The sequence below is a fragment of the Mesoplodon mirus genome (assembly GCF_964341445.2).
Source record: "Mesoplodon mirus genome assembly, chromosome: 9".
NCBI classification, from domain to species: Eukaryota; Metazoa; Chordata; class Mammalia; order Artiodactyla; family Ziphiidae; genus Mesoplodon; species Mesoplodon mirus.
Genome location: NC_138985.1, coordinates 87,487,230 through 87,510,832, shown reverse-complemented (window position 1 = coordinate 87,510,832; position 23,603 = coordinate 87,487,230). Strand labels below are relative to the sequence as shown.

The following is a 23,603-nucleotide window of genomic DNA, read 5'->3' as shown; positions in this document are numbered from 1 at the left end:
TGCTACCAGAAAACTACTAGAGCTAATCAGTGAATTTGGTAAAGTAGCAGGATACAAAATTAATGCACAGAAATCTCTTGCCTACCTATACACTAATGATGAAAAATCTGAAAGTGAAATTAAGAAAACACTTCCATTTCCCATTGCAACAAAAAGAATAAAGTATCTAGGAATAAACCTACCTAAGGAGCCTAAAGATCTGTATGCAGAAAACTATAAGACACTGATGAAAGAAATTAAAGGTGATACAAACAGAGGGAGAGATATACCATGTTCATGGATCAGAAGAATCAACATTGTGAAAATGACTGTACTACCCAAAGCAATCTACAGATTCAATGCAATCCCTATCAAACTACCACTGGCATTTTTCACAGAACTAGAACAAAAAATTTCACAATTTTTATGGAAACACAAAAGACCCCGAATAGCCAAAGCAATCTTGAGAAAGAAAAACGGAGCTGGAGGAATCAGGCTCCCTGACTTCACACTATACTACAAAGCTACAGTAATGAAGACATGGTATGGTACAGGCACAAAAACAGAAAGATAGATCAATGGAACAGGATAGAAAGCCCAGAGATAAACCCACGCACATATGGTCACCTTATCTTTGATAAAGGAGGCAAGAATATGCAGTGGAGAAAAGACAGCCCCTTCAATAAGTGGTGCTGGGAAAACTTGACAGCTACATGTAAAAGAATGAAATTAGAACACTCCCTAACACCATACACAAAAATAAACTCAAAATGGATTAAAGACCTAAATGTAAGGCCAGACACTATCAAACTCTTAGAGGAAAACATAGGCAGAACACTCTGACATAAATCACAGCAAGATCCTTTTTGACCCACCTCCTAGAGAAATGGAATTAAAACAAAAACTAAACAAATGGGACCTAATGAAACTTCAAAGCTTTTGCACAGCAAAGGAAACCATAAACAAGACCAAAAGACAACCCTCAGAATGGGAGAAAATATTTGCAACTGACAAAGGATTAATCTCTAAAATTTACAAGCAGCTCATGCAGCTCAATATCAAAAAAAACAACCCAATCCAAAAATGGGCAGAAGACCTAAATAGACATTTTTCCAGAGAAGATATGCAGATTGCCAACAAACACATGAAAGAATGCTCAACATCATTAATCATTAGAGAAATGCAAATCAAAACTACAATGAGGTATCACCTCACATCAGTCACAATGGCCATCATCAAAAAATCTAGAAACAGTAAATGCTGGAGAGGGTGTGGAGAAAAGGGAACACTCTTGCACTGTTGGTGGGAATGTAAATTGATACAGCCACTATGGAGAACAGTATGGAGGTTCCTTAAAAAACTAAAAATAGAGCTACCATACAACCCAGCAATCCCACTACTGGGCATATACCCTGAGAAAACCGTAATTCAAAAAGAGTCATGTACCAAAATGTTCATTGCAGCTCTATTTACAATAGCCAGGACATGGAAGCAACCTAAGTGTCCATCGACAGATGAATGGATAAAGAAGATGTGGCACATATATACAATGGAATATTACTCGGCCATAAAAAGAAACAAAATTGAGTTATTTGTAGTGAGGTTGGTGGACCCAGAATCTGTCATACAAAGTGAAGTAAGTCAGAAAGAGAAAGACAAATACCATATGCTAACACATATATATGGAATCTTAAAAAAAAAATCATGAAGAACCTAGGGGCAAGATGGGAATCAAGACACAGACCTACTAGAGAATGGAATTGAGGATATGGTGTGGGGGAAGGCTAAGCTGGGATAAAGTGAGAGAGTGGCATGGACATATATACACTGCCAAACGTAAAATAGATAGCTAGTGGGAATCAGCCGCATAGCACAGGGAGATCAGCTCGGTGCTTTGTGACCACCTAGAGGGGTGGGATAGGGAGGGTGGGAGGGAGGGAGACGCAAGAGGGAGGAGATATGGGGATATATGTATATGTATAGCTGATTCACTTTGTTATAAAGCAGAAACTAACACACCATTTTAAAGCAATTATACTCCAATAAAGATGTTTAAAAAAACATTCATAAAAATTATATAAACTTTAAACTGTGTTTGAGTTTGGTAATCCTCAAAAGAAAACAAAACATATGGCACTTGGAATGGCAAACTAAAATTCTTACTTTATAGTTAACCAGCTGATTTACCTCCTTGAATTCTGTCTAGCATTACATAAAACAAAGACAACCAATAAAAAGTTTTATTGGTTGTCTTTATTACATTAGCTTTTCCTCTTTTTTCTGTAAACATGTTTGGGAGTATGCTTTTCTAGTTTCACAAAAATGACACAGTAGTCATCAGTCACATTTCAGTCTCTGATTGCTGTTAACAGACAGTTTAGTGCAGTAATGCTCTGCTTTTCTTTGTATTTTTTCAGACAAATGCAGTTAAGGCATTAATATTTTTTAATATTTTTTAGAAGTAGTAGAAAACACTTGCAGACTGCAGAAGTGACTCATTTAAAGTTAAATAAGAACTGTTAATATGAAGATACAAATAGTTAAAGATGTTAAATAATATTTTGTGGTGAAATATAAAGGAGGATTTTTAAGGTTTTAAGATGTTAAATGCTATTTCTTGGTGGAACTGTAACTCTTCACTGCAAGTAACCATTTTATTTTTATTTTTTGTGGAAAAATATTTATCAGCATTTAAGCAAAATGAGAAGATATCCCATATTACGTTTACTGTATTTGAGGTATTGTAGTTAGTGTTCTTACACATAATTTTTGTTTTTAGGACCTTGATTTCAGTTACCTGGAATAGGCATTTATCAGCTATTTTTTTCCTTAATAAGTTTGTTAGTTTTTAGATGTAAGTCATTTTGACTTCAGACGCAGTGAAGAGAGAGACTTGTTTCTGTTTGATTTTGAATATGAATCAATTAAAATAAAAAGTGTATTTTTTTTGAGATGACATAGCAACTCCTTTACATCAAGGATTTAGTTTAAGAAAATCTTGCCTATTTAAAAACTTGTTTTTAAATAAACTTGATTCTTTTAAATAAACTTGGGAACATATTTTTTGGAAAGGTGACCTTAGATCTGTTAAACAAACAGATAGATGGATTGATATAGAGGGATAGGTAGACTTCCTTATGTCCCTCTTAACCTGTTTGTGATGGAGACAGACACAGTGACCTTTCCTAAGTCCTGCTTAAAACCTCTTGGTGAAATCCCAGTGCTATAGGAACCAATTCCAAACTCCCTAATTCGCCTGTGAAGAGTAGGCTTATAAGGTAGTCTCACCTCTCTCTCCAGCCCCATCTCTCATGAACCTTCCCTTCTCCCCCCTCTCCCCCCATTCCATTCCCCAAACCACTGTCTGCTCTCACCTCCAGACATTTGGTGCCCTCTTACTGGAGCATCTACCCTTCTTCTTGACCCTTCGTATACATTCTGACACCACCATCCTACTGACCTGCTTTGCTCCTACTCACCTTTTTTCAGAATTTTTCTTATTAAGGCTGTTTTTTTTAATGTAACATGGTAAATTTGTAGTTCTTCAGCAAATGGACAAGTTAATCTGTATTCTCCTGGGTGTTTAATGTTGTACTCAGTACTAATCCAATTTTTAGATGGACTTTTACTAAAGTATGGTTGTATTGTGTGGTCTAGGCTTCTTAATGAGGGAAGTGGGAGAGGGGAAGGAATTAAAGAGAAACATTGGCCTTGTTCACATCTGTAACCCACCCAGTGCAGCCCACACTGTGCATGGCCCATAGGACTGCCTCAATTTAAGAGGTCTTAATGAACTAATACAGGGAGATAGAAGGAATCATGAGGAAAAGTTAAAAGAGGTTATAGAAAAAGTTAAGGATTATGTCATTGGAGAAGTTAAAGTAATATTCCATGTAGATGGAAATATCTTTAAAAATGAGGATAGCATGCTAAGCTTTCAATCAAATTTAGAACAAGAGAATGGAATTCTAACATGGTGCCGGCCTGTGAAAGGATTTCTTGGCAGTATGAGCCTGTTGGTACTAGAATGAAGGGCATATGAAGACTTAAATGATAAAAGTTATAGCAGTCAATCAAATAGTGCCTTGATAGTTTCGCAGGAATAAAAACTTATAAAATGAAGGAAATATTTTTTGAAAGATCAAGGAAAAAAGTGAATCATTACTTAGTATCTCACTATCCAGAAATGCATTCTGGGAATTTGAAAGAACAAAACAAGAGATTTATCTATTTTGAACTATTTAGGACTGACCTTAATGAAGGCAGAAGGATGGCCTGAATAAACTTAATGACAGCTTAATGCATCCTCAAGGAAACAAGGACTTCTTGGTTTAACTCTGTTGTGGAGAGGTTGGGCAAAGAATTATTATAATTAGATTTTTTGGTAAGCTGAGCTATTAACCTTAGAGATTTATTACCTCTTTTGTGAGCAAACCACAATGAAAAGTGCCCAAGAAATTTAAGTAGACTATCAATCTAATTAAACAACTTTCTGTGTTCTCAGTAGGTAGTTGAGAGAATTTATAAAGTTTTTTCGGAGTCATTTTGTCTTTGCTTTAATCTGTAGGTCACTGCCATTAAGTAATCATGTATGTGTGATTTCTGTTTTATTTTTAAGTTGGATAATGCAGATGAACAAGCAGCCCAGATCAGAAGGGAACTTGATGGTCGTTTGCAATTGGCAGAGAAAATGGCAAAGGTAAATTGTTAACTTTGATATACTGTACCACATTTCTTTCTGTACTTAGATTTCTGTGAGCTGAAAGAGTTTTGTATAGATAAAGCCAGAATAATTTTATTTTCTCATCTCCATGCATACCTCTTAAGCCCAGGTACTTGAATGCATATTATCTAAAATGGAGCATATTATATACTTTACATATCCATCCTTATATAAGATGTTTAAATTCAGTGATAACTTTTGTAGATTATTCTGAAAGCAATGCCTGAATTTCTCAAACTGCCAGACTTAGAAGAATTTTAGTATTGCACTAAGCATAATATAATCAGAGAGAAAACCATCCTGCCTGCAAAATCATACAATATATTCCGAAGTATCTAGCACAGTGCTTGGCACACAGTGGTGTCAACTAATATTTGAATGGATGAAAAATATAATTTGAAGTTTCTAGTACAGAGTCTCATAGGGCATATTGAATACAATATTTTATTTACTTTTATTTATACAATCATTGTGTGAACAGAAATAGATTTCAAACAAAAGCCACGAGTTTCTTTTTAATTCTGAGGACTCTGTCTAAATCATTCTCTAGTATTAATTTACCTCAGTGGTAAAAATAAAATTTTAGTCTCTTAAAATAGACTTGAGGTTATAATGCTGTTGATCTGAGAATAAGATTTTTTTCCTTTTGCTAAATGAAAAATTTGAGTATTTGATAGTCTCTCCTTCCCTCCCTCTGTGTCCGTCTCTGTCCCTGTCTCTCTGAAGAATCCTCTCTGTTGGGGATTTTTCTTCATTTTAAAAACTTTAGGCATAACATGTATATAGCAAAGTGCACAGGTCTTAAGTTTACAGCTTGATGAATGTGTATACGCCCTGTATTAACCACCTTCCAAATCAAGATAGTGAACTTTTCCAGCACTTTAAGGAGATATATCCCATACTGCATTTGACTATTGAAGTTTTGTGTTTTTCAAAGAAAAATGTATTTATGAATATGTAAGTTTTAAGACTAGTACTGTGTTTATCTAAATGTGTATTAAATTTAAAAGTAGCAAAGGTGTTGAGAAATGGAGATAAATAGAAATACATAGAAAATTGAGAGAAATTGGGTAACAGAGATGACCGTAAGTTGTGAGAACCAAGCCAAGGGCAGAGGATGAAAAGACAACACACCTTGTTACCACCCTCTGGAGAGGTACTACATCATTCTAGAGATTCAGATGTGGAATTCATAGGCTAGGAATCAAGTATTAGCTTGAGGCTTTTGGAAGCTTTAGAGAGAGAAATGCATTCCCCAGAATCCTAACCTGAGTTGGAAGCTGTCTGTGTCTGGAAAGGCACTGCTTTTCTTGAAGCCCTGAGGCTAAGAGAGAATCCAGAGAGATGTGCCCGGCACTGTGGGCAGGACTCTGGACCTGTGATCAGCATTTCTAAGTTGCCTACTTGTATTTAGATTGTACCTGAGCTGTACACACTGTCATAAGTTGAACTTCTTCAAGGGCCTGGCTGAATATGTGATAGTTTAGATGAATTTCTAACAAGATGGAAAGCCTTGGGTGTGTCCCTGAGCTCATGTCTGTGGAGGAGGACGTGTGGTGTGTGTGTAACCTCTGGACGGAGTGAGAGGAGCAGGGTCAGTGATGCACATACAGCAGCTTATCTTTGCGGGGACCTTGATGATTTCATCAGAAGTACTGATAAAGTAGAAGAAGCGTGGAGACAGGTGTCTGGGAACTGACTATACTGCTGAACTGAATGAATAAGCATTTTCAGAACTCTAATGGAAAACTGATGAACTCATGAAAGTGCTAACAAAAGATCAAGATGAAAAAAAAATTAATTACATGGGACTGAGTGAACTGATGAGGATGATTATAATTTTTGTGACTTTCTGTTTGAATAAAAAAAAAATCCCACAAGGACTCAGAGGCAAAAAATATACAAATCAGTTTTCACTGCAAAGTGAAGGAGCTGTTACAGTGGAGCGTTACTGGACTGAATGTCAATATTATGACATAGCGTGAGTGTGTTTCGTGTTTGGTAATTGCAATCGTTGTTGCTTTTGTTGTGGTCATCCATTTACAATGCTTGGTGTCAGTCTGTTTATCTCTTGTGAAAATAAAATACAGTGTGTGTGTGTGTGTGTGGGTGGGTGTGTGTGGGTGGGAAAAAAAAAGCGTGGAGAAGGAAGGAATTGAAGCTGATGGGATTGGAACAACAACAACAGCAAAAAAAGCACCCCAAAATACAGTGCCTTTCAGTAAATATATTGACATAGCAGATAGAGCATGTTTAATTGCCTTCTACTTCAGTTTCACCAAATTTAAGCCACCTTCATAAAATATAAGGCTAATTATAATTTACTGACCTTGTTGTCTTAGATCTCTACAATAATCCTGTGAACCCGCAAGGGAAGATGATATAATGAATTTATTTTATAGACAAGGAGACAGGTTTAGGGAAGATTACTTAACAAATCAAAAGACCTCAAATGCTGGTCTTTGGACTCCAGAGCTTAGGTTTGCTCTCTTAAGCCCTGATACCTCTTCAATCTCATAAATCCAGAAGTGTGGTTTATTCATAGTTTATAGTTTGCAGTCAACTATTAGTAACACCTGTCACACTTCACAACACAGTATAATAACACTGAAACCACAGGGCAGAAGTCTGTTTCAAGGGATGTAAATATTGACTTTAATATTTTAGCCAAGGCATAATTAGGAAGTAGTAGTAGAAAAAAATATGGGTTGACTGGGCCAGAAAGACCTGTGGGCCAGATCCATGATTGCTGTTTCCTCGATATAGGCAACTTATTTAACCTTTTGGAGCCTGAATTTTGCTATTCATAAATTCAATGAATAAATATTTCTTGAACACCTATTAAGATAACCAGGCACTATTTTAGGCACTTGGGATACATCCAGACAAATGTAGTTCTCTTAGGATAAAACAAGACAAAAATATTCCTGCCATGCCCTCAGGGAGCTTACATTTTATTTGGGAGAGACTTACAGTAAGCAATAAACTTGCTATGTAACTGAATTATGGAAGGTGATCATTTGCTACTTAGAAAATAAAGCAGAGAAGGTGGAATCAGGAATGTGGGAGGGAAGGAGAGTGTTGAAAATTTCCAGTCAAGTGGTCAGGGTAGGCCAGTTCTTGGCAGTACTATCTTTCTAGTACATCAGGGTCAGAAACTTGGAATCATCTTTGACTCCTTTTTTCCTCATGCCAAATTTATCAGGAAATCCATTTCTATCTATCTTCAAAGTATTTCCACGATCTGACAGTTGTCACCACGTGCATCCTACCACTCTGGTCCATGCTTCATCTACTGGAAAGTTAAGAACTCTTACAGTGACTAAATTTGAATAATGGAAACTTTATGGAGCAAATTTTTTTTAATGTATATAGTGTGTTAGGGCTGCTAATGGGCTAAGCTGTACAGAGGACTAAATTAGAACGTTGAAACTGTGGTTTATAGAAACAACTCACAGGTAAACTACAGAATAACCCTATTTCCGATGCTGTTCTAATTTAAAAGATCAAATTTAATATATACATTAGTTGTACAGTTGGTTTTGTTTCCAAGAAAGAGGCAACATAAGCCGGCTAAATAAAATTTATGAAATATTATCGACAAACCTCAAAGCTTTAAAAGAGTTGTTGGTTTTTTTTTCCCCAGAGAGAAAAAGAAAATCTAGTATAGTCTATTTCCTGAAAAGTTTGAAAATGCTGATGAAACAGTCAATTTGGGTGATTCCTACCAGTCTCCTCCTTGAAAAATGATAATGACTGAAGTGTTTTTAATGAAAGCTAAGTAAGAATAGATTATTTTTTTATGTGCTAATGCTAAGTTTTCCATTAAAAAACACCTTAAAAATTTGGAGAAAATAACTGGCACATCCAAACTTTCAAACATGTGATATATTTGCCTTTTGCTTTGCTAAAATATTTCTAAAATATTTTATTTCTAAAATATTTTATTTTCTAAAATATTTTATTTCTATTTTATTTCTATTTATTATTTATTTATTTATTTATCTATTTATTATTATCTATTTCCTTTCTATTCTATTTCTAAAATATTTCTAAAAGGCATGTGACTGTTACATGAATATAGAATGAACAAACAATAAAGATTGTACTCAGTGTATAATTAATGAGCACACTAGTTAGATGTTAAAACTAGTCTGAAGGGCATTTGAAAAGTAGGTGTTTTTAGGCAAAGTTAAAATAAGATTCAAGTATTAGATATAAAAGTGGTTAAAAAAAAACAGTGGTTAATTTCCAACAGGGATTTAAACTATAACCATTGGATTATCTTAGTCAGACACACATTATTTATATCTTTACCAAACAAAATTCTACAGAGTAACGTGTGACTTCACTTGTAAACAGGATCTTTAATCAATGTAAACAGTAAATTGAACTAGGTACATTTCCCCCACATGGTCCTTGGATGGCCTTTGCTCACATATGACGTTGGAAGGACCTGTTCCCTCACCTTTTTGCCTTATATCTGAGTTTTGGATGCTTTTTATGACAGCTTTTAAAATTAGTCCACAAATGTAAAAATGTTTTTATGCTTTATTTTATCTTTTTCCTCTTTTGCATGTATTGAAAAACTATCCAAAACATTATTCCCTGCATCCCCAAAGGAAACCAAGTTAGTATATAACTGAGTAGTTATGTGTTTTTTCTGAGGATGCAAACTTACTGTGTGGGAATGTTGCTTCAAGCTATAGAGGACTATTAAAAGGATACTTAAGAATCTTCCTTGGGAAAGTTAATTATGGATGTAGATATTTAATCTCTGATATAAATACACAATTTTAACATTGATTATATGTAAATTGTTTTAAAAGAAATATGTCAAGGTTATATTGGGGGAAAAGAAAAACAGGTGGTCCAGGACTCTGGGACTGATTCATGAGGTGGTGCCAGATGTTCCTTTCCAGCCCATGAACAAACTGGTGCAAGTGAGTCAGACCAGGTGCAGGTTGATGAATGCATTGTGGATGTATTCCATTCACCCTGGAGATGGGGATTTCTTAGGTTACAGTTTGAATGATGCCAAAGGAAACAGTAGTAAAGGCATTGATTTTTCTGGAACATTAGGCAGTCATTCATTTGAATGATGGCAGCTTTAGGCTGTCATCCCCCAGCCAGTTTTATACCGCTGTCATTACATTACATCGCATTTCCCATCATAAAGCTGTATACCCTCTACCTTTCAGAGAGAAGACCTAAGTGCCAGGCTGTCAGAGGTTAAAGAAAGAGCCAAGAGTATGAGGAAACCTCACTTGCTGTTTGTGGGAATGTAAATGGGTATAACCTTCTCTAAGGGCAGTTTGGCAATAGCTGTTAATATCTATCTAAGTATCAATACTTGGAATGTCCTTTTAACTGAGTGAAAAAAACAGAAGTCTGATTGCAGAGATCTGAGGACTGAATGGCAACACTCATGTAATTTGGGAAGAAAATTGAATCTCCTAATTCGATATTATTACTTTTTCATGTACAGCTTTTATCATAAATTTACCTTAGGCTTTAAACTTAATTTTTTCTAAACTTTTACTAAAAAACTGAATTTATGGCAATAAGGGAGCTTGATACATTTGTGTGACATGAAAGTTAACTTATTTTAGAAGTATGGCCATGTTTCTATTTAATAGTAAAGGTTTTTCAATTTGAATGCCTAACACATCAGTGGTATGAAAGAGAGATACTGTTAAAATGTTTGTTTCTTAACAGTCAGAGCAGTATATACTAAACGTTCTTCTTATAGACCAGTTATTCCAAGTATTTCAAAGATATCAGTGGCTAATTAAGATTCATCTATACACTAAAACTTTTTGCATGTATGTTTTTTAGAGTTGGTTTTTCCCTTAAATAAATACCATATCAAAAATAAAGTTAATCTGAAAATGTATATCATGTTATTCATTTTTTATGATAATGATCCTCCATAAGGTAGATAAGGTACAGTTAAATATAATCAAAATTGCCAAAGCCTGAGGCTTTTAAAGCCTAGAGACTAAAGTATCAGGTAAATGCATTATATTGAGCATCACAATTTCTAAGATAGTCAAGTATATATACATCATATAATCTTTTACGATGAAATTGAAATATGACTTGTGTAACATTATTATTTTAAAAATTATTTTCAAGGAAAGAAAATTCCCCAGATTTATAGCAAAGGAGATGGAGAATATGTATATAGAAGAGTTGCGGTCTTCAGTGAATTTGCTAATGGCCAATTTGGAGAGTCTTCCAGTTTCGAAAGGCGGTCCAGAATTTAAATTACAAAAATTAAAACGTTCACAGAATTCTGCCTTTTTGGACATAGGAGATGAGACTGAGATTCAGCTGTCAAAGTCCGACGTGGTGCTGTCATTCACCTTAGAGGTAAGTGGCTTCATCCCGTGTTTGCTTCTGGCAGTGTAAATGAGGCTACAGGGTCATTTCCGCTGACCTTGGTGGTAACATTTCAAATTTAAAGCAAAGTAGTATATTTTGAAGACGTTAAGTTATTCTTCATTTGCTAGACAATCAGAGTGTGAATGCAAATTAACGCAAATTGTCCTTTAAACATAACAGTACAAGTTTTGAGGCAAGTGTTCTTGGCGCCACCTAGGCTGGTGGAAATTTATTGGTAGAGTAAGCACTGAAACACGCTTGAGTGGAAATAGGATTTAAACACATGATTGAATTCTCTGTAATTTGGAAACTCCTTTCAAGCTTTTGGTTATTCTTGTTTTTAATCTGCTTTAACTACGAGATCATCTTTCTAGAATCAAATCGCATAAACCAGCTGTAATGTACAGTATTGGGTACTATAGATGATGAGAAGTAAAGACTTCTTTCTAGGATTTGCCGTTTCATTACAGGTACAGTAAATATTGAAAAGAAAAGAGAATAAGTGTTGTGCATTTAAAATTGTGTTCCCCAAGACTTCAGAGTTTCATCCCTTTTATACAGATCACGGGAAACCAAAGACATTGATCACTGACCCCTACTACTGCTCCCTGTGGATATTTTTCATGATGGCATTTCCTCACTGCTAAACTCTGTATATGGGCTGATCCATGTATATGTATACGGGTTTATACCCAACACCCACACATATGCTCGCAATGTCCAGCTTAAATTTTTAGCCTCTCAAAAATTAAAGCTTGTAACTCCTTTCTTGCATTGTTATGTACTCTCTCTGCTAGGTCCCAGTACTGCTATTTGAGTTTGCTCGTTGACAAAGCAAAATACATGGAGTCTTAGGAGGTACAGCTTTAGGTTTTTTTGTTGATACCTCTGACACTTGGCTTGTTTCGTTTATGGCAGAAAAAGCAAATGTTTGCTTCTGTTCTTTCCTCCACTTATTCAACTCTAAGAGAAATTCAAGCTTGAGGATAAGACAACTGCCTCTCTTTCTTCCCTTCCAGGCTATCATTTTCTTTGTAGGTTAATAGATTCAGTTCAGTGTCAGGATAGAAACAGGAGATTTTCTTCTGACTCCATACCCAGTTCAGGGATTAGCTAATAACTTTGCCAAGTGGCTTTGTTCCTGGGTTTCTTCTCAATCTCTTTAACCTCATAACCTCAGGATGTTTAATTTGAAACTCCGTAGTATCTCAGGTGTAGAATTTCCCAATCATTCCTGCGTCAGGTTTCCTGCCAACTAAAATGAAAACTGCCAACTCTTTTTTCCTTAAGGTTTTGTACAAAACAAAGTCAATTATTTAATTACAGTCTAACTTTTTCTAACAAGAGTTTGGCATTTAAATTCATTAGTAATAAAAAATAATTAGGAAAGCAAATGATTTGTGTAAGGTTTAAACCTACCATTATCTCTATAAGCATGCAGAACTGAAAACAGTTCAAAACACTTTCTCTTTTCTCTGTTGTTTAAAAATCTTACACCATTGTTAAGTAATTAGCTTTTATGAATTCTCTTTCCCTTTTGAAACAAAATTATGCTCATGAGTTAGTTTTTCTGTGAAACTATCAATTGTTATTCTGTGCTTCATTGCCAGTATGTTAAACAGGGTTGTTCAGTTAGTAACACAAGGGTGTTAGGAGGATGAAATGAGTTAAAACTTCATCTTGCCACACTCTGAGAAGCTTCCATATTTTTACAATCGTTTTGACATCCTCTGTTACTAGGTCTATATAAGGCAGATATTTTCCTATCATGGCATAGTACAGATCTGTTCCATGTTGCCTACAGTATTTTAAAGAGTTGTGTCTCACAACAAAATGAAGTCTCTTTCAGGGCAGACTACACAGTGCTTGTCTATGGGACACCTGAGGAAATGGACCAGGTACCTCCTCCAGCCCCAAGGCCTCTGACCTCAGCCTAGCTAAACTGAATAATTATCTCTCGCCCATTATCCAGGCCTCGCTTGTCAGACACCAGATTTCAGCCTAAGAAAACTCTGAAGGGCAAGCAGTTAATCCATTTTAAGGGTTTCACATTTCATCCGTCAGGCTTAGAGCTGGTCCAGTGGAGAAGTTTTTCTAGGAACTGAAGTCTGAGCCAAATGAATAAGTGCAGATTTGAAACACTACTAAAATTTTATCATTTCTTTAAAATTTCTACCCACTCCTCCCTTCTTGCACCACACCACCTAACATATAAATCAGTTATTTATTATATTTATTATTCATTATCTGGCTTTCTTTACTAGAATATAAGCTTTAGGAAGTTAAAGTCTTTTTTTTTCTTTTTTGTTTACTGAGGTATTATTCCAGGAGTCTAAAACAGTGCCAACAGCCTAAAACAGTTGACTCAATAATTGTTTATTGAATTAGGAACTTTGATGGTATCAAAACACAGCAGTTAGCCTCACAAGATTACTCTTAATGTCTCTTCATTTATGAAGCCTTCAGAGAGAATTATAAAGCAAGAGACAAGCTAACTCACAAAACACTAAGCCAAACAATGGTGTGTTAAAATTTAATATTCAAGTAAGGTTAGGAAAACGTTCATCCATGAAGTTATGAGCCTGTTGTAAGGGGAATGGTGTCAGTGGCATGAATATAGTTGATGTTCACACTGAGTGTTTTAGGCCGGCATACCCTGTGACCTCCTCTGTGTTTGGAGGTACGTGTGTGGTCCCCCTATTCACCATACTGCTTAGCTGCCTTTTCCCACAACCCGCACATGCCTGAGTGCCATGTAACTCCGTGGGCGGACAATGCATTATTCAGAAGCGTGTTATCTAGTTTCATATTTTGTACACGCCTCCCTTCTTTATGCTTCTAGAATAACTTTGTCTATTTTATCCTGATTATATCAGTTATCCAGAGATCTGGGAAGAAAAGACAGAACACAGATCAGTTTTATTTTCTGTAGTTTCATTATAAAGTTTTGCTGGCAATTAGTTGAAACAGTTACCTAAGATAACTTAGGTTAGTTGATGGTCCATGGAATTCTTAGCTGCCTTTATCATTAATGATTGAGACTAGTTGTACTTTTCAAATTCCTTTTGGAAGTCAGATCTGTAGAACTGTGTTTTATTTACTTATATGTATGGATTCATAACAGAAGTTACGTCTTTTGAAAGTGGCAATTCTGTAGGATAGAACATTCCCGGAACAGATGGGAGCATTGTTTTGAGGGACAGAAAACTGTTTCACACCTCGTATGTTTTAGGAGGTCCTGTTTATAGTAGCTTGTAGTAGAGGTGACAGAAATAGTGTCAAGCAGATGCTTCCTTTCTCCTCTCTTGCACTTTGGCTATTAAACACTCTACAGAAAGAGATGCAGGACAGTCATATTCCCATATAGGAACCAGTGCCATCAAGATTTCTAGATTTATCTTGTGTACTCAATTCTGTTTCATGTTTAGTACTTCACCTAAACTTCCTTGAGTATTAGAGCAACTGTGAAAACTGTTACTATTATCTATTAATTCTCATAGTCTGTTTTCAGTTGTCTTCATTTTTATTCATATGTTGGTATGCATTTCAGTGTGACAAAAGCCTTGATTGAGGGAGGAAAATGGTTCTGAATTTGACCCGTATTTTTTGGTGATCAGTTTCCCATATGTTTTTATGAAAAAATGCAACAAAAATAATAGGCATTTGTATTTACAAAAAAAGCTGTTGTACCAGAACTGAAAGGAAGAAAAGTTCTTTTAAGATGGTTTGTTCCTTTGAGACTTCTTGCCTTAACTTTCATATCAGAACTCTATGAAGAATGTAATGATTTTCATAATGTATTAAAAGATCAATAAATGACACATCTTTTTAGTGGATATTTTGGTAGCTACATGGCATGAATTATGCTATTAATCTTGTTTATACATATACAACAGGAGATCAATACATGTGCATGTATAAAAAGGTCATAGAATATATTTTGTTAATTTTGAGAATTTAGGAAACTTCGTGATGCAAGTTTTGATTTAAAAAAACTATTATAAATGATATTTAGTAGTAGGCATATTTTATGTGTACATCCAGTAAGAATGTTAGGTTACAATATTTTAAGATTGGCAGTCTTTTATACAGACATAAAAAGCACACTTGAAAACTATGTTTCCCTTTCCCCCAGGAGTTACAAATATATAAGGTAATATCAGTCTTTCCACCCTTTTCCAGTAGACTGCATCCAATTGGTATATACCTTTAACGGATGGGGAAAATTGTTTTCCTTGTCAAGTTAATAGTAAGATATTCATTGCCAAGTTATATTTTCCATATTTTCATAAGGTAAACAGTGGCTATGGAGAAAATTCTTTTATAAATGCTAGTAGTCATATAAAGTAAGTGAATATAGAAATTTTCTGATGTCATGTATTGATATCAATGAATTGGTGTGATGGTGACAGTTTCTACTAGTCGCCTTATGTGAAATTCAACCTGTATCCTTTTAACACATTCACTGAAATTTCATTAATAATTCTGCTTTGCCTCATTCAGACCTGCTCTGAGTTTATATCTCACTTACTTCATTGTGGCTCATATTTAGAGACTTTAATCTTTCATAACTGGCAGGAGATGTGCCTTCAGATACCAGACTTTCTCAAAATGTTATTTACCTTCCATGAATGAAGGTAGATTATAAAGAAGATAAAATACCATGGTATTGCCAGATAATTTTATCAATTGGTCTTCCTACTCATATGTAGTTCATACTGCCGTCTCTATTGCTAAGTGTTGTCAGCTTGACGAATCGGTGAAATGTTTTTCTTATCCTTAGATTGTCATAATGGAAGTGCAAGGTTTGAAGTCAGTCGCTCCCAATCGAATTGTTTACTGTACAATGGAAGTGGAAGGAGGAGAAAAACTGCAGACAGACCAGGCCGAAGCCTCAAGGCCACAGTAAGCCAGTTGAAAAAAATGTTTTTTTCTTCCCTCTTGAAGAAATGTGCTTTATCTCTTTGAAGAATCGTATGGTGTTACACTCTGAAACTGTTACTTGGCTAGCTTTGTCTCAACTGTGTTAGAATCAGTGTGTGCCTTCCTGGATAATGAGGCTATAATTAGAGCTATGCAGAATCCCTGTGCAGCACAAACAGAAAATCCAACATGCAAATGTGAAGCTAATTATTAGGCAATTAAATGTTTGTAAGTCATTTGTAAGGAATGCATGTGTTGTTATCATGTGTTATTTAAAAGGCAGTGCTTGATCCTATTTCAATTACTAGAAATGTAATCTATAGCTTTTCCATTTCTGTGTATTATAGCTCTGTCTGTGGTGGTGCTGAGGTAGATATGTTAGACAATGTCTTGGGATACTTTAGTGAGTAGGCTTGAGTTAGAGAACCAGTGAATGACTACCATGCAGTAACTGGAGATGCTAAAACTGTTCTTTGCTGGCAGTTTTATGTTTCAGATTCTGGGAGTGAGTTTAATTAAGTTTGGAAGATGTTCTTTTTAACTGATTCAAACTTGGGAAACATCACAGTCTCTGGTAGAAATAACCACGTGGGCCAGGGGAATTTAAATGAAAATTACCTGGCCTTCATTTGCACACTGCCTTTCGATAACATTTTTTCTTCCATTTAAACTTTATATAGAATTTCTTACAAGCCTTAGGATTTTTGCCTTATAACGGTGTCAATGCGTGGATTCTTCATTCAGGAAACCTCAACCTCTGAGATTCTGGCTGAGCACTGGCTAGATAGAGATGAACGAGAAACCTTGATTTTCTTTAGGGCAAAGTCTAAGGAGGTATACAGAGAATTAAGTGTAACAGGACAGATGTGCACAGAGTATTATGGGATTGAGAAGAAGCAAACTGAAACTTCTCACCCTGCCTTACAGAGCCCTACAGGTCTCCCCTGACCAGGCTCTCATTACCTCTGGGACCTCACCTTGTCTCTCTGTTCCCCTGGTCAGTTACTATTCTGCCTCCCTGGACCTCATGAAGTTCGTATCAGCCTTCTCTCATCATTGCACTTGCTTTTCCCTCTGCCTGCAGCTGCTCTGCCTCTTACCTTTTTATAACTGGATCCTTAGTACTGAGAAACATCACTTGCTGAGAACAACCCCTTCCTTTAGACAACCCAACGCTAAGTGGATATTTTCTGGCTCATCACTTTATAATGTTTAGATTAATGGGTTCCTCATCTGTGTATCTTGTACTGTTTCCCTTCCTCTGTCCTTTTGGACAGAGCTCTTGTCCTATTGATCTTATATCTTAGCACCTAGTAGGTACTCGGTCAGAATTTACTAATTCACGGTGAAGTGAAAATAATGAGGATAAACAGCTCTTTAAGAGGTTAAAACCTCTCAAGAGGAGGCTATGTGAGACAGAGAAACTGGGACCATTTCTAGCAAGGCATATGGAGTCAAGGGAGGGGTTTGGTGTCTGTTTTAAAAATTAGCTGGTTTAGTATATTCCCAGTGTTATGCAGCCATCGTCAATTTTAGAACACAGTACAGTCATCACCTCAGAGAGAAACTCTTTACCTTTTATGTATCGGCCTCAAATCACCTCAGCCCTAAGCAACTACTAATTGACTTTCTGTCTCTATGGATTTGCCTTTTTGGGACATTTCATATAAAAGGAATCACATATAACAATAATATGTGCTCTTCTGTGACTGGCTTCTTTCACTTAGCATATTTTCAAGGTTCATCCATCTTGTGGCATGTGTCAGGACTTCATGCCTTTTTATGGCTGAATAATATTCCATTGTATGTATATACCACGTTTTGTTTATTCATCTAGGCTAATGAGACTTGGGTTGTTTCTACCTTTTGGCTATTGTGAATGATGCTGCAGTTAAGGCTGGTATACAGACACCCATCTGAGCGCCTGTTTTCAGTTGTTTTGGGTATACAGCTAGGAGTAAAATTGCTGAATGATATGGTCATTCTATGTTCTGCTTTTTGATAATCCATCAAAATGCTTTTTCACAATGCACCATTTTATTTTCCCACCAGCAATGTATGAGAGTTAAATTTCTTCATATTCTCATCAATGCTTGTTGTTTGACTTTTAAAAATGTATAGCCATCCTAGTAAGAGTAAAGTGGTATCTTGTGGTCTTGATTGGCTCTTCTATAATGGCTAATGATGTTGATCATCTTTTCATATGCTGTAGTAGCCATTCATATAGCTTCTTTAGAGAAAGAAATGTCTATTCAAGTTTTTTGCCTATTTTTTATTTGAGTTGTTTGCCTTTTGGTTGTTAAGTTGAAAGAACTATTTATATATTCTAGATACTAGACCCTTATCATTTATATGATTTGCAAATGTTTTCTTCCATTCTGTATATTATCTTTTCACTTTATTGATACTGTCTTTTGAAGCACAAAGTTTTACAACTGTAAGTCCAGTTTACCTAGTTTTTGTTTGTTGCTGTGCTTTTGGTGTCATATCTAAGAATCCAGTGCCAAATCCAAGGTCACAAAGATTTACTCCGTGTTTTCTCCTAACACTGTCATAATTTCAGCTCTTACATTTAGGTGATTGACCCATTTTAATTTTTGTATGTGGTATGATGTAGGGTGAAACTTCCTTCTTTTGTGTATGACAGTCCAGTTGTCCCAACACCATTTATTGAAGAAACTACTCCTTGTCCATTAAATGTTCCTGGTACACTGTTGAAAATCATTTGATGATAGATACATGGGTTTATTTATGGACTGTCAGTTTCATTTCATTGATATATCTATATGTCTGTCCTTATGCTAGTACCACATTATCTTGATTACCATTGCTTTGTGTTGAGTTTTAAGATCAGGTGTGTGAGTCTTCCAAATATGTTCTTTTTCAAGATTATTTTGGCTATTCTGGTTTTCCATATGAATTTTAGGATCACTTTGTCAATTTCTGCAAAAATTTTGTAAATATCACCAGCTTGGATTCTGATAGGAATTGTATTGAATCTGGGGTCGGTTTGGAGAGTGTTGCCAACTTAACAATATTAAGTCTTCCTACCCAGGAGCGTGGGATATCTTTCCATGTATCTAAATCTTTAACTTCTTTCAACAATGTTTTGTAGTTTTCAAAGTATGTTTTTTACTTCTTTGGTTAAGTTTATTTCTAGTATTTTTATTCTTTTTGATGCTATTATTAATGGAATTTTTCTTTTAAATTCACTTTTGGATTGTTCATTGCCAGTGTATAGAAATACAGTTGATTTTTTGTACATTAATTCCATATGCTGCACCCTTGCTGAACTTGTTTATTCTAATAGTACTTTTTTTTTTTTACTGGATTTCTTAGACTTCTTTCTGTATAATATGTCATTTGCAAATAGTGATCGTTTTATTTCTTACTGTCCAATCTGAATGCTTTTTATTTCATTTTTTGCCTAATTGCCCTGACTAGCACCTCCAGTACAATGTGAAATAGAAGTGGCAAGAAAAGACATCCTTGTATTCCTGATTTTAGAGGAAAAGCATAGTCTTTCATCATTAAACGTGATGTTAGCTGTGCCTTTTACATAGATGCCCCTTATCAGTTTGAGGAAATTCCTCTCTATTCCTAGTTTGAGTGGGTTTTTTTTTCCATGAAAGGGTGTTGGATTTTGTCAAATGTTTTCTCTGCATCTATTGAGATGACCGTATGGTATTTGCCTCTTATTCTATCAATATGGTACATTACATTATATGCTTTTGGTGGGGGGGGGGTGTTAAACCAACCTTGCATTCCTGGCATAATTGCCACTTGGCCGTGATGTATATAATTATTTTTGTTACTGGATTATTTTCTCTAGTATTTTGTGGAGGATTTTTAAAATCTATATTCAAAAGAGATTGGTCTATAATATCCTTTTTTTGTTGGCATCTGTCTGATTTTATATTGGCCTCATAAACTTCTACTTTTTGGAAGGATATGAAGAATTGGTATTAATTATTTTTTATGTGTTTGGTGGAATTACCAGTAGAACCATCTGGGGATGGATTTTTCTTTGTGGGTATTTTCTGGTTACTAATCCTGATTACATAGTGAACTATAATAGCCCTGCTAGGTTGGGTTCTTGGTGAGAGCCCTCTTCCTGCCCTACAGATGGCTGCCTTCTTGCTGTGACCTTACATGGTAAAGAGACAGATCTAATTTCTCTTCATCCCATAATAAGGACACCAATATTCTCATGGGTCTCCACTCCTATGACCTCATCTGAGCCCACTTACCTCCCAGAGGCCCTGCCTCCAAATACCATTGCATTGAGGTTTAGGGCCTCAACATATTAATTGGGGGGGGGGGTCACAAACACTACCCTACTCTGGAGTGCAAATGCCCTTAGAATCTCAATGCCATGATGTTTTTACAGAATCTTTTCTTAAAGTTTTACTGAGGTATAGTTTATATAGCATAAAATTCTTTTATTGAAATTTAGATGATTTTTAATAAATTTATACACTTGTGCCACTATCATCACAATTCAGTTTCAAAACACATTATTTCACAAAGTTGCCTCATTCCCATTTGCAATCTTACTCACTTCCAGGAAAACACTCGTATGCCTTCTAAGCTCTGTAATTTTTTTTCTGAGCACTTCATATAAATGATATGCAAAATGTAGTCTTTTGTATCTGGCTTTTTTTCACTTAGCATAATCTCTACAGTCTTTTATTTAATTGATACTTAAATATTTGGTCAATCAAATGAGTTAATTTTTATATAAATAGTTATTTTAACAATAATTTTTTCCACAAATAGTAAAAGTTTTCACAGAATACGTCTCATTTTATTTCTAATAAACTCAATGTATTCATAAAGAGATGCTATAATAGGGAACATATACATGGATAATTTAAATGAATTAAAATACTTGTGAGTTAGAGAGAAAATATTACAGTTAAGCCTCTAATATGCTTTTGATTACTCTTTTCACAAGGAAATTTGGCTAAAATATCTTACCTGTTTCTTCATGAAGACTGAGTTAACTTTTAAAAAGAATTAAACGATTTTTGTTTTTCGTTGTATCCCAGGGGCAGATTTCCTTAAAAATGTATCTTCTGAATGCTGACCAACTGCAGCTTTTCAGCAGTGTGGTTACTTTTATCTTGAACTCATCTTGCACAACAGGAAAGAGATTCATCTCCTCCATCATCATAGTGAATTATGCCTTGGACACGTTTTCTAAATCTTATTGCTTCAACACTTTGTGCTTTGTTGGAGATCAATTCATTCTTCTGTCTGAAACTAATTAAAATGCCTTATTTAGTCCATATTTCCAAAAAATGTAATCAAGATTTCTAGCCATTGCCTATTTCATTCTTGTAATTCAGATTTCCTGCCAGCAGTTAGGTGGAAAACAGCATGTGAGGTTGGTACATGACTTAGAATATGGAACCTGGGATCTAATAAAAGTGGTGTTTAGAGACAAGTTTGATTTGTGAAGAGTGGTAGTGAGGTCATCTATTAAAGTTTTGTTTTTAATTTTGATTTTTTAATATAGGGAAAGGAATGTAGACAAATGGTATTTTCAGTGGAGAAAATTCTATTACTTATGAATTTTTAAGTCATTGTTTCATAGTCTCTCAGTCAACCAGGGAAAGTTTTGTTCTCTATAAATGAGGTACGGAAGCATTGTTGATCCACTTTTATAGCTTTCTACCATTTCCAGACGTTTCATTATTTCAGTTTTAGCCTGTACCCTTAACGATACCAGCTGAAAGGAAGTGGAGGGGTAGTCAGATGACAGATGAAGCTGAAAGGGGTAGGGAGTGACTTGTCATGGTCATGTAGTGATCAGCAATTTCCTGATACGTAGTGATCGTAAAGCACTTTCCCTGCAGATGATGAGCATCCTTTGAGTGCCTAAAAGCATAAAAGCTAATAATACCCTATGGAGGGCCAAGATAGACCTCGGTTCTGGGGAAGTAGAAGGAAGGAAGTTCGTTGTTAAAAACAAATCAGGAACTTGGGGGAGCAGGGAATGGGGAGTTGCTATTTGAGGAGCTTAAAGTTTCAGTTATGCAAGATGACTAAATTCTAGAGAGCTGCTGTGCAGCATCGCACCTATAGTTAACAATGCTGCATCACACTCTTAAAAATTCTTTAAGAGGGTAAATCGCATGTTAAGTGTTCTTGCCACACAAAAAAAGATCCTGGGAAGCAACACTGTGTTTTGCTATACTCTCTATCTCGTTCATCCATAATGCTGTCTTATTAAAGACCTTTGAAGGTTAATTGGTCTCTGTCCCCACCCCTCCCTTCAAAGTAATAAAACAGAAAGGCAAGGAGCAGTAAGAAAAACTGATGAGTTGCATCATTAGAGAAATATATTTATGGTTTTTAGGAGAGAACATTCTTCTACCTCATGAAAATGACGGGAAACACAGGCTTCAGTACCCGTTTCTGGAAACTTTAAATTCTGAACCATAATTGTAATAATCTGTCAAACTATTGAAAGAATATTGCCGCTATAAATGGAAAGCTTATCAGAATGACAAGCTACTAGGACAAGTGTTTAAGGGAGATTAAATACAGATTTCAAATAAACCAATAGAAAGGTGATCGTGCTTTTTCAAAACATAGTAGTTTTCATCTTAATTTACTAATGCCAGAATCAGTTTTGAAGTGTAATTCATTAGCCAGCTACTCTTGCTGATGAGAGAGAGAATATACTACTTTTTACAATGATCTATCAAAAAGTATGCCTGTTTTTAATGAATCAAAAGGAAAACACTCAAACAGCACACAAGTTTCATCTTTTATCATTTCCATCTTTAAAAATATGAGATTCCTTCCTCTTACATAAATTCACCAGAAATAACATCTCTCTAAAACTCATACTGCTGGTGCAGAAGAAAATGAGGCCTAAAGAGACAAACACTGGCCAAATACAGAAAGTACCTTCATTGAGAGTTTATTTGCAAGTAAAGGAAGCTAACGTGTGGATCCTCATAATTAGTGGCATCTGAATTAGAGGGGAAAATATGATCGATTAAGATTCCAGATGCTTGCTGAAGAGCACTGATGGAAAACAGCAGTGAGAGAGCTTGGGAGAAAGTGTATATAACTATGATTATCAACATCTCGAGGATGGATTTACAGCTTGTAAATCACTTCCCCTTATAATCCGTGACTTTTTTCCAGAACAGTGTTTTGGAGTTGCTTTCATCATTATTTTATTTGATCTGTATAGCCAATTTATTGCACGGGATACATTTGGCAAAGTGTAAGTAGCACAAAACTTAAGTTCTCTTCTGGTACTGCTCTCAGACGTGCTCCAGGATCACCCTCCCCTGCCCTTGGGAGAGATCTTGGCATAAACCGTAGCTTTGCTGCCCATTTTCGGGTATTAAGTAACATGTTCAGGTATTAAAGTTTCAGACCACTTTAAGTCAAAACCTACCCATTTCAAAAGGGTAGGGTTTTCCTTTCCTTCCTCCCAGCTTTCCCAGAAACCTGCCCAGGGGAAAGGATACTGCTCTCTGTTCCTCACATGCTTCTTGTTTTGCCTGCTCGTATGCTCTTTCTATCAGTTTTGGGTAGGGTGGAGGTGGGGATGAGGGGAAGAGGT

General features: G+C 35.7%; 1 protein-coding gene across 5 annotated transcripts in view; it reads left to right on the top strand.

Moving 5' to 3' along the window:
* CADPS2 (calcium dependent secretion activator 2) overlaps positions 1–23,603 on the top strand; it is a 478,890-nt gene that overhangs the window by 180,679 nt on the left and 274,608 nt on the right. For all 5 annotated transcript variants that reach the window (XM_082631735.1, XM_082631734.1, XM_082631733.1 and 2 more), the window contains 3 exons: positions 4,598–4,678; positions 10,841–11,077; positions 15,873–15,994. In XM_082631735.1, the coding sequence (XP_082487861.1) occupies positions 4,598–4,678; positions 10,841–11,077; positions 15,873–15,994 (440 nt within the window). The remainder of the gene's footprint in view (positions 1–4,597; positions 4,679–10,840; positions 11,078–15,872; positions 15,995–23,603) is intronic.